This window comes from Ptychodera flava, chromosome 4 (assembly GCF_041260155.1).
Source record: "Ptychodera flava strain L36383 chromosome 4, AS_Pfla_20210202, whole genome shotgun sequence".
NCBI classification, from domain to species: domain Eukaryota; kingdom Metazoa; phylum Hemichordata; class Enteropneusta; family Ptychoderidae; genus Ptychodera; species Ptychodera flava.
The window spans coordinates 39,489,336-39,502,051 of NC_091931.1; the positions used below are offsets into that span (position 1 = coordinate 39,489,336).

At 37.9% G+C, this 12,716-nt stretch overlaps 1 protein-coding gene across 1 annotated transcript; it reads right to left on the reverse strand.

Annotated features, from left to right (window-relative positions):
- Positions 1 to 1,755: 1,755 nt before the first annotated feature.
- Positions 1,756 to 7,297, reverse strand: LOC139131728 (galactose-specific lectin nattectin-like). The gene is made up of 6 exons (XM_070697927.1): positions 7,214 to 7,297; positions 5,372 to 5,724; positions 3,996 to 4,145; positions 3,428 to 3,513; positions 2,798 to 2,967; positions 1,756 to 2,080 (listed from the first exon to the last, which is right to left on the reverse strand). Coding segments are annotated over exons 1-5 (753 nt in total). The 5' UTR covers positions 7,216 to 7,297; the 3' UTR covers positions 1,756 to 2,080; positions 2,798 to 2,805.
- Positions 7,298 to 12,716: the final 5,419 nt, after the last annotated feature.

Consider the following 12,716-nt stretch of genomic DNA (forward strand, 5'->3'; position numbering starts at 1 on the left):
TGATAATTTCCACAATTTGGAGGAAGAAGTTGAGATTGCTATAGGTCTATAATTATCTTTACTGGTTAGATCACCCGTTTTATCCTTGACTAAGGGAACAATAATTGTTTTCATAAAGTCATCAGGTAAATAGCCATGAGATAAAAATGCAGAATAAACTAAAGCTAACAAGACATGAAGTCTGTTACTTGCAAATTTATAGTGTTCGCAAGATAAATCGTCGGCACCAGCAGCCTTTCCAGATGGCAGACTACTGATCGCATCGCTGATTTCTTGAACACGTACTATAGGAATTTCATCTGAAGTGTCAGGTGAGTTGATGAATGATTAACATAATCTTCATGAACATATTGTTTACAGACGACACTCGTCTTAAATCTTCAAAAAGGGTTGTAATATAAGGGGACAAATGATAAACCACCTCATGTACGCTGTGACCTTTGTTAACTCTATGGGGAAAATACAATTTTGGATTTTTCACAAAAATGAACCAATGAAAACTTTATTTACTCCATAAGCTTCAAAATGGGCGCCCTCAAGTGGTAGACCAAAATAGTATTGTAAAGGTTTGAGGTTGCAAATACCTGTCCCCGGGGTTCATTCTACCTTTACTTGTGAGGCGTGTGATGGTAGAATCTCACCTCTTCCATGGATGTGGCACTTCTTCCATGTTCATACAAACAACCGCGCACCATAGTGTGTCCATTCACCGTCTGTACACTCAGAAGTCGTACCCTCCCTGGCCCGCTTATTTATACGCACTTTATTTCATCTTGATCAAGAACATGTAATTTCCTTTATGTGTTTGAGAAGAGTCATTGCTATGGAGGAGACTGAAGAATGGATCTGTCATAGTCGTGTGTCAAAGTCACGGTTCGAGAGTTTGAGAACAGCGGGGAAAGTTGCCTGCTTGCGCATTTTCCCCAGCCAAGTGCCGTGAAAAATATTAATTCCACTCGTCGTGCGATTACAATGCACACTCCAGTTACCTCCGTTCCACCTTGTGGTAGCCTTTTTGCAACGGAACTGAGCAATCCTGCCACTCAGAATCATTTGGTCTATCATAAGATCATAGAATTGGTTTCCTTAACCCGCCAACCGATGAAGCAAAGTACACCTGCACCTGTTCGACTCTAATATACAGTAATTCATTTCCGTACGAAAACCAACTCACTACCGAAATTCATCAGTGGCGCACTTTCGGCGTCTGCCCAGTTTGTTCTTCCATGGCTGACAGCGGGTAAGTTAGATTGATGTGTTCACCAGCGATTCAGGTCTGTTTGGTCTTAAGCTGGTATGCGCCTCGAAAATGAAAGACTTAAACTTTTGCTCAAACTTTCCTAAATGAAACTTTCAACCATTCTCTTACCAAAACAACGATAAAAATCAGGGGTCACCGTCACGGTGCAAAGTTTGTGACTAGCGAAACATATTACCCAAAATTTTGCGACATCTGAAATTCAAAGTGGCCACAATCTCTGTTTTTACTCTATTGGGGAAAATTAAATTTCGGATTTTCGAAAAACAAAGACGGTAAAAGTTTTTCTTTCTCCAGGACCTTTAAAATGAACCCCCCAAGTGGTAGATCAGAAAAGAATTGTAAAAATTTGAGAGTCCGAATATCTGTCCCCGAGGCGCGTTCTACCTTAAGCGAATATCAGCTCAGATCAGCAGTTTTGTAAAAAAGTTATGATACTCTTTTTTAAGCCGTTTCCTCATGTCTCAAATACGCCAAAAGATGACCATGATAGTTCATTTATGCCGTCATAGTATACAGTTTTATTGCGATTTCTAAAAGAACTACACTTAAAATGTGTCAGCGTACACTCATTATGTGATGGTTTCTGGCAAGCTCCTGCGTCTGTTCGTCGCCTCTAGAGGGCATATTTACATGTAATGATGATCGAAGTCCCGTATTTCGAAGGACAGGTGAAAGAATTCTTTAGATATTCAGAATCGTAATAAAGATGGTAGATACTGGAACAAAATTGATTTCGAAGAGTACTTCATGGTCGTCACATTGACTGGCTTAATTCTCTGACATCGTTGACATTGTTAACTGTCTTCCGATCCATCGATTCTGTAAAGTGTGAGAAAAAATGTTGATCCAGAAACACGATAAGATATTTGTTGAAACGTATTTGCGACGTCTCATACGGGGAAGATAGTGGCATTGAAATTGGTGCACTTCGTGTACTTTAAAAGACGGAGTCACACTGTTTATGTATGTATGTATGTATGTATGTATGTATGTATGTATGTATGTATGTATGTATGTATGTATGTATGCATGCATGCATGTATGTATGTATGCATGATGCACGCACGCACGTACGTAATAATGTATGTATGAATGATACGTATGAATGTATGTATGAATGAATGAATATGTGTATGTATGCATATATGTCTGTCTATCTAGCTATCTGTCTGTATGTATCTGTGTATATATCTACATATGTATCTATGTATGAATGGCTGGCTGGCTGGCTGGCTACATGCATGCGTGCTTGCATGAATGTGCATGCATTGTGTATTTATGAATAAATTGCCGTATAACGGAATAAAGTTTTTGTGAAAATTGTTTGGGGTTATTTGTTCTATAATTTAAAATTTGGTTTAATAATCTCGTTTCGCTTCAACATGGTGAAAGGAATATGTTCTTTCTGACAGGAAATGTTTTCCCCGGCCCTGGCGAATGTAAGCAAGGGCAGTGACCCACGGTCTCTATTTCAAACCGTGGTCGAACTGTCAGACTTCACCCCAGAGATTAACAAACGCACGGTAATACAAATACCTTCTCGTTTATCCCCAGTAGTAGCGATGGTGCCAACGACGTCTGCAGACAAAACGACGTCTGTAATAGCACCTCGCGTCGTTCCAATGTCCGTTTCGGTAGACTTCAACACAATCTTCCCTATTGCAGTAATCGTTAGGCTCACCAGGCTGCCACCAGCCGTAGTTGATCTGATCAAAAAACAAAATACCCGTGCTCTCAAAATATACCCTCGGTGTAAATCTTATATCGCAAACAGGTGTTTGTCATAGTCGTCGTGAAGTTTTCCCTATTAACTCTCTCGTGGATATGAGGGCAGGGAAATGTATAGTACTGATTACGCGGTCGTCAACTGCATTCACTTAAACAAGAAAAGAATGTTATGATACATTTTTGATAAACAGATCAATCGATCCATCTATCAATTAATCTATCAGACGCAAAAATATGTGGCTCCCTATGTATAATATCTAAGATATATTTAAGCTCTATCGCTAAACGCCGTCTGGATCACTAGCTGGCTCTGATTGCTTAGTTTTTTGAAATGATTATCTTTTTCTTTAGATAAGCAAACACATACATCTCCTTTTCTGATGTAAGTGTACCTTGACATGTACTTCACAAACAAGTTTCAAAAATAACGACGCTTACTTTAGATCTGTCTGACCAACGATACTGCATCTCCCGAGCTATGTCATTAAGTCCGATCCAAAGGTTTCCAAAGCGACGGGCCAACGCTGTTTTAGAATAAAAGAAAATAAAAGCAAATAGTTAAATAAATAAATAGTTAAATAAATAAATAAATAAATAAATAAATAAATAAATAAATAAATAAATAAATAATCAAATCAAATAAACAAATAGGTAACTAAAGTATTATTTTGTATTTGAGTATTACACACACGCATACCTACATCCATCCATCCATCCATCCATCCATCCATCCATCCATCCATCCATCCATCCATCCTTCCATCCATCTATACATGCATACATACATAGATACATAGATACATACATAGATACATAGATACATACATAGATACATAGATACATACATAGATACATACATACATTCATATGTACATACGTACATACATACATACATACATACATACATACATACATACATACATACATACATACATACATACATACATACATACATACATACATACATACATACATACATACATATATTAGAGATCTGATATGTTACCATATATGACAGCTCTTTGATAACTATTATGGATGCTTGCCAGCTCGCCACGATATGCTCTGCAGACGCGTCTTGCCGTTTTCCAGTTGTAATGCTGACAGAAAACCAAGTAACAGCCATTGCGTCCATAGCACACCCAACGTTTGTGAACTGTATGCGAAAAGAAGAACAGGAAAGTCGCTTTGAAGTACCTTTTGATACGGAGTTAACAGTTGCAGCTTCTATGGAAGTCGATCATTGATACTTACTAACAGTATCGGTCTGCAATGATTTGTGCCCTAAAAATCAATAGCTTGGTCATCTCGAAAAAAACTCGACACAACAAAAATACCTGAAATATTCACGATGGAGACCTCTGACATGTGGACAAGTATCTTTAAATCAATAGCATGCATAAAATCCACAAAGCAGACTCGGAAAGTTTGGATATCAACGTCCAATAGTCACCATGTTCTGAACGGAACCGTCGTGGTCGATAGAAACCCTTTGGACACGGCCACCTTGGCATCGAACTAAATGAGTAATGTGGCAAGGTTTTTGAGGTATGCTCGATGAATTTCCATAGCTGTGCACTCGTACTGTAACTTTCAATATCGAAAATAAAAAAATGTAATTCTCGTACCAATCATCCTAAGTCGTCTTGGTTGGTGAGAATCGTAAAAAAGTAATACACTGAAACTAAAAAGCTAGCTTCGAGGTCTATGTGAAGCTCTTTAACAGTAGCAATGCATATAGCATCTGCCGGGCCTTAGTTCGTGTTTCTGAGGCATTGTTGAATAAAACAATTCTGTCGCATTTCCTCATCGAATCAACACGATTGGAACTAATTTTGGATAATTGGATGGTGAAGTAATGCCGATTTAATCTACAAATGTAATCTTTTCTGCTTTGCTTTTGATATGACACATTTGTTTTTATGAGTAATTTGCAATATTGCAACATTTAGCTTTATGGCACCTAACACGTTTGAGAAATTTGAAAAATATGAAAATCCAATTATCCCAAATTATTTCCAATCGTGTCACACCTGACCATGAAAGGACTCAAGGGCTAGTAGCTGTAACATTTGATGATTCTTTTCACTGCTTTTATTTCTAATGTTAACCACAGTGTCTTCTTCTACTCGTCAAGGCATGTTTAGAGAGAACTTGTTGAGCTTGTAAACTCGGCCTGCACATATATGTAATATTGAATTTACACTTATAGATGATGTGCCGACAAGTAAAGTAGTTGGTGTTTTTCAACATAGTCCCTGAGGGTCTATGGTTTCAACATGCTTTTCAAAGTAGTACAAGAAACGGATTTTAACATTATAAAAAGTTAAAAAAAAAACATATAAAGTTACTTGCTCTTCAATGCAAAGAATGCATACTTACTGTTTTCTGTGTTGATATTATTTTCATCGTCATCGCTGCGTTGTTCCGTCTCAAGTTCGATAGAACTGCGCTTCAGCACTTCTTCGACATCTTCATTGTTAAGCGCTTCCATTTCCGCGTCCTCGGCACTGCGTTCCTCCAAGTCCTCTTCCTCAATATCCTCCTCTTTCAAATCTTCAGATTCCTCCATGTCTGCCTCGTCAAAGTCAGCTTCATCGACGGCTTGGAATTCCTCCTCTGCCTTGATGTCTGATGTTTCTTCAACGGCTGGTGCCTTGTCCACAGCCAGTTCTGTTTCGACGGCCGCAGAACTCACAGCCAGCACGGCTAGTACCACAAGAATTTGAACCCTCCTGAAAATGAGAGCCAGTACATGACAGGATGATTTGTTTGGCTGCCTGATATAGCGTCATCGGGTGTTTAAGTTTCATAAAACGTATTTTAAAATTTACGCTTTATCGCATATACTGCTCTGGTGAAAAAGCCAATAATCGTACAAAAATCATTTACGATTAATTTGGGGATGACCTTTTACAGTGAATTTCAAAATAGCTTGGAATTACAACGTGCTTGGGTGATTAGAAAAACATTGCTGGCGATAGAAAATAACTCCAACTGCATCCATTGCAAACGTTCTCCTTTGATAGATTTTGCAACAATTTAACCCAATACGACGTCCACTGTTCTCACTCACAGAACACGCTGAGTGTGGGAACACCAATCGTTGTACCGACCTGTACACAATGTACCGAGAAAAACCTACCGTTAGTGTTCTTTGCAGTTTCATCGACGGGAAATGTGATAAAGGCAATACAAGAATGTTCAAACAGTGTGTACGTGTGAGTTTTTCCATTGAAGCGCGGCAACACTGACGGTGTTGACTGTGGCAAAGTGAACGGCGTATTGGGTTAAATTGTTGCAAACTTTGTCGAAGTAGAACGTTTGTAATGAAAGCAGGTGGCGTCATTTTCTATCGCCAGACACGTTTTTCTTATCACCCTAGCATGTTGTAATTCCAAGCTATTTTGAAATTCACTGTAATTCAGAAGAAAATATTTGAACCCTCTCTATACAAACATTTCAAAAATACGTGTAACTTTAATAAATAAAACGGACAAGATTTAGTAATACTGTGAGGAATACTGCGACGATTACTGTGAGGAATATTGTGACGACTGTTCTTTAACGTAACTTAGGCTTTAACTTAGGCCAGAGTGATTCAATTCTTTGTTTCGCGTCCACTCAAAGTTTGAAAGGTAAGCGGTTCAAAAGCACTCAAAAATTTTACAAGCGCGAGTTTATGTTCAATTGATTGTTTCTGTGTAATAGGAGTGCATAGAAACTTCTCTTTGACCTCAAAAATTTACAATACAATGTGACGTTGTAGGCATTTTAAATATAGTCTATAACATTTGAAGATAAAGATAGGCAGAAAAGCCGGTAAGTATTGGGCAATTTGTTTCTCTGTTACCAAAATTTACATTGTGACCCCCCAATTTTTACTCTTGATTTTGAAAATGAATGGTAACAAGATTGTTTGAAGAAAATTTCAGCAAAACTCTGTCTTTCATTTTTCAACGAGCGAACTACCTTAATTACTTCGGACTTATTCGACCACCAAGCCGTAGGCTCCACGTCTTACTTTTTATCTTTCTCTTTATGATGGATGTAAGGTAAATACTAAGCGGTTTGTACTCGACTAATTGTGCGTTCTTGAATAATATCAGCACTCTGAAAACACACGTCATGGACTGTGGGACAGTTAATAGATGGCATCATAAAATTAAAGGAAATTTACGACAAACGAAGATTATGAAAACAAAGTAAATTGCGTATACTTACATCGTTCTGATTGCCAGTGGATGGTGCTCTTTTCACAGACTATCAGACGCTGGCACAGATAACTTTGTAGGATCTCAGGAAGTCCTGAACTTTTATAGAGAATATGTGTTTGTTCTCTAAACAAAATCTAATTAACATACAGAGACAGTCGTGGCTATTCCAGCGACAGCTTGTACGCCCTCCGTCGCGTCAAATTACTCGCAATGTCTCGACGAGAGTGATTATCGAGATGAGGACAGAAAATTTAACTCCATCTTACCTATCAAGGGTGGTAAAACACTTTACGCCATCATTTTACTTTTGTTACACTTTAAAACGGTGAATTTTGTCATTGTTTGTTCAAAACTTTTTACCCGATTAAAATGTTGATGTGATACATGAATATGCATTGGATATGCATGCCTGCAATCTGCCATCACTCCCGGCATGCGTGTCAGTATGTATTGACAGTTTTCTATACTTTCCCTTATCGTTGTCTTTGCGGGTATTTTAGTCATCGATAGGATATCACGCGACTTTATTTTTGTGTGTTTGCATTCTACCGCAAACATTACTTTTCATTAACTGAAAGTCATGCACTACACCACGCTTTGAGATATCTCGTGCGTTGACCAAATGTACTTAATTCGTAGACCAGTAGATTTCGAAAAACTGTAACTAGGTTATACTACAAATACATATACGTTCTAAGATATTTTTAACAAAATTAGCAGTTTGAGGGGAAAGTAAATTCTCTGTTTGCGACTGCGGTTCCACGGCGATTGGAAAAAAAAAATATTTTTTTATTTTCAACCCCACAGTATTCCCTTTCTCTACCATGGAAACTGGACGTTGACCATCTGCAAAAGGTGAAATCTCCCCGATACCTTCTCCTCGCGACAAAAGTTCTGACTTCTATCTTCCCGTCCAATGATTTTAATTGGCCTTCGCTACTGGCAGGCCCCCGCAAACAGCTGAGTTTTTCTCCCTGCACGAATACCGGACTTTATCCATTGCAAGTTGTCTTCGGAGTGAAAGAGTAACGTTTCTCCGCCCGTTAATGACGAATATCGCTGGCCAATCCTCACTGAGTACGAATTAAAGGAAATTACCAGACTGTACGCCAAGAAATCGCTTACGAACACATTTCTTTTTAACAAACAACTTCCTTTGTTGGCTGTCCCTGACACAATTAAATTTGAAACGTCACAACAGTAACACATCATAGGTTGTGTATTCAACTCTTGAGTATCATGACGAGCGAGATTGTGTAGTGTATAAACTTTTCCGGACAAATCATTCTGACGCATTATTCAAAGCAAAGTATGTGACCGTGACGTTCAAGTTCAAACAGCGATAACTTTCGATACATATTTTTCAATATTTTTGTTCAGAAAACCACGCACAGTTTCTTTGCTTTTTACTCCGGTATGGCGAAATACAAAATGTCGGCCTTGCCGACACATTGCACAGTGTACATGACGTAATGCTTTTGTTGCCAAACGAATTTTATTACGTACTGATACAGAGTCAACTTGTCAACAATTACATAAAGCATTACATATGTGTGTGTGGATTCTGTGTCGACTAGTTGAATACTGGGCATTTTGTTATGTTTTAGGGCTAGTGGAACAAGAAGCCGAGTTTAGAAGCCGAGTTTCACCATCAGGAGAAAATAAATGGGAAGTTACAGTAGGCGGAGCTTTTTCGCAGATTCAATACAAAAATCAGCACTCCCTCCCGCATCAACATATCAAGTTGAACTTTGAACTTATGCGAAGTAAACCATCCAGCCAACTGATGAAGACACCATGTATTACCAATAAAACAAACAAGCAAACCTATATACCCTCTGATCCAGGCCTATACCTGAAAAATGAATCCTCGTTGGATCTCACAAACGGAAAACTCGATCAATCAATCAAATTAAACAAGCCATCCACAAACCAACCTTTCCATACAACGGACTAACTTATCAAAAAGATATATCATTGTGTGTTATAGAGCTCTGTGTGATGGACAGCTTTAAAAAGTTTCATCAAATTTAGTGCCGTCGAGCTTGAAACAGCTTTTTTTCAATAAGTAAGTGTCAATGACATAGTCATAAATCAAATTACCATGCACCTGATAGACCCATGCTAGTAACTTGTCTTCGACGGCACTGATGTTGGCAAACCTGAAGAACAGTAGGCCACATTCTCATTATGGTAGATTAAGTGCTTGTCTGAGGGTGCCTCAAATGATGAATATATACAAGCAAACCACTTCGACCATGTGGCATTGAATTGCAGCCTAGTAATAACCAAGTATTCGTCAGTCTTGATAAATGATGCTTATCAGCAAGTAAGCCAGCATCTGTAGGGGGGAAAACTCTGCAATTGGAGTTATAGAAAAGGTAATATGATTCAAAAGCGGCATTGAACACAGCAAGAAGTCCACCAGGCACATACGGGACAAACTAATAACAGTTTCTGTCACACTTGAGGTCTTTGCGAACACACTCCAGAGGAGCTATTTGTTTATAGGGACTGGACATAAATTACAGGGGGGGGGGGAGGGCCGGTGTTTTTCGAAAAACCGCTGCGTCAAAAATAGTGACCCTTCAAAAGTTCATGCACAAAAATTAGTGACCCTCCCCCTTATCCGTGCATGAAAATAAGTGACCCTCCCCCTGTTACTCAATACCCCCCCCCAACAAACCCGCAATGTGTTCAAGACCCCCTTCTGACTTGCCATACTTTTTCAGTCACCCTTCCGAAAGGAAGGCAAAATGTGGGCGATAAACGCGTTGTCCAAAAAATATCAAATCATATGTGTGTGATAATTCATGTAAATGTACTTTGCTTGAAGTGGCAGGTAAAAAGTGCATGCCTGTACAAAAAATGTAATTTTTAGATTTCATCAATAATGCTGATTCACTATACATGGTAGTCGACTATAAGAAAACTACGAATGTGTATTTTCCACTATAAAACTAGCAATATCTGTTCATCTATAGATGTTTAATAACTGATATAGATATACTTGATTAGGGACTGGTCAGTTTCTTCGACCTGGGGGGGGGGGCGGTGGATTATTTTTTGCTGACGTCAAAAAGTGGCTGACCCCCCCTATTCCAAATTTTGAAAACAGGGTGACCCCCCTATTCCAAATTTCAAAAACAGGGTGACCCCCCCCCCCAGCGCCGACATAGGTGGACAAAAGCTGGACATAAATTGTATATATATATATATATATATATATATATATATATATATATATATATATATATATATATATATATATATATACATATATATTATATTATATTTTACATTTTACATATAGTTATATTTTAAATAGTCATTCTATGTTTTAATGAAATTATTGACATGTCAGTTGTAAGATAGGAATTTCAAAGTGTCAATCTTAAAGTTTGAATACAGTACATTTTGAATGAGCTGTATTTTGAATGAGCTGTGAATGTATTTCACACTTTCTATGCTTAACCAGATGTCCTGAACTGTTGTACAGAAATGGATGTCAATCATTAATATCAAAGAGGAAAAAGCAGTGAATCAAAAACTTTGATGGGTGTTAAGAATTGCCAACCATCCAATTAAATCTCCTGAGGAGCCATAGAGAGCTTTTTTAGCCAAATCTGATGTGTACAGTGTCTGAGAGGACCTTTTCTTGTAACATTGAAACCATAAAAGCACAGCTAATAATGACAAAAACTGCCTTTTTTAACTGTTATTTTGTTCATAAAAAAGCATCTTTCTACAGAAAACCTGTGATACAAAGGAAAATAATTGCATCAATGAGAAGGAAAGATATCTTGTCATTTTTCTATCTCTAAAATAAGTCACTGTATCAAATATATATTGTGAAATATTTGTGCATGTTGCTTTCTCATACTGAATTCTCATAGAGAGAACAGAAAAGTATCAGGAATTTGTCATCCTTTTCTAGCCGTATTTTCTATCCTGGGTTGATAGCTCTGCTGGTGGACAGAATTGTCCCCGAGGTTATCGTTCGCCCAGTTAAAGTGATGAAATTCGTTTCTTCGCCTCGATAAAGTTTGTATGTGTGATGTGATAGTGAGCATGCGTGAGTGAGTGCTTCACGAACTCTACAACGTGTGGAGCGGTCTCAGTCAGAAAAATGTAACAACTTAGCCGGCTATTGAACCACTCTTTTTGAGAGTGGGGATTTAGTCGAGCGGTTCTCTCGGTGGCCTCTCCGCTAGGCGACTGATGCCGTATGTTGTGGGTTCGAACCCGATTGAAAACTAGCCGTATTCTTATGAAATGCAGATTTCATAATGGTACACTTTCACTTAGCAAACATCAAGATATCTCTGATTTATTAAAGTATGGCGCCCGAAGGGCGCGCCGAAAAATATGAAACATCCTGATATCTCTGATATATATGCCTTGTATATTAAAGTCATGCACCTGAAGGGTATGCTGAAAAATATCTGATATATTAAAGTAATGAGCTTGAAGAGCACGCTGAAAAATATTGAACATACAGATATCTCTGATGTATGTATGCTTGATATGTTAAAGTTGGGCATGCTGAAAAGTATGACTGATTATTAAAGTTAAGCGCCCGAAGGGCGCGCTGAAAAATTGAAATTTGTGGCTGACACTAGCATTTTAGGCAATGATGAGCCTGTTTCAAAATTCAAAAACACACTGACCCCCCCTATTGGGCATTTCAAAAACATGGTGACCCCCCCTATCACCAAAGTCAAAAACAGGGTGACCCCCCCCCCATGAATCCACCGGCCCCCCCCAGGCTGAAGAAACTGACCAGTCCCTTAGCATGGGTTGTTTACAAGTGCACATGTGAACAAGATATTTGATTTTGGAATTTCGCTCAAAATGTTGATCCACTATACATGGGAGTCTATGACAAAACTGTAAAAAAAATTTTCAGAATTAAAAATATGCACTATTTGTGCATATATGGACCCCGAATAATTGACATAATTGTGCTTGATTAGAAGAGGGTGGTAACATGTGCATCTGTGTACAATAACTTTGTTTTTGGAATTTCGCATAAAATGTTGATCCATTATACATTGTAGTCTATGACGAAACTATGAATAATTTTTTTAAAATACAAAACTTGGCAAATCTGTGTATTTATGTATGTTTGATTGTTGATATTTATGTTCTTGATTAGACTAGAGTGGTTATAAGTCAATGGTTGTGCAAGAAATTTGATTTTGAAATTTCACTGAAATGTCCATTCACTATACATGGCAGTCTATGATGAAACTATGAATAATTTTTTTCCAATACAAAACTAGGTAAATCAGTGCATTTATGTACACTTGATTATTGGTATTAATGTTCATGATTAGACTAAAGTGGTTTCAAGTCAATAGGTGTGCAAGAAATTGATTTGGAATTTCAACTGAATGTCGATTCACTATACATGGCAGTCTATGATGAAACTATGAATAATTTTTTTACAATACAAAACTAGGTAAATCAGTGCATTTATGTACACTTGATTATTGGTATTGATGTTC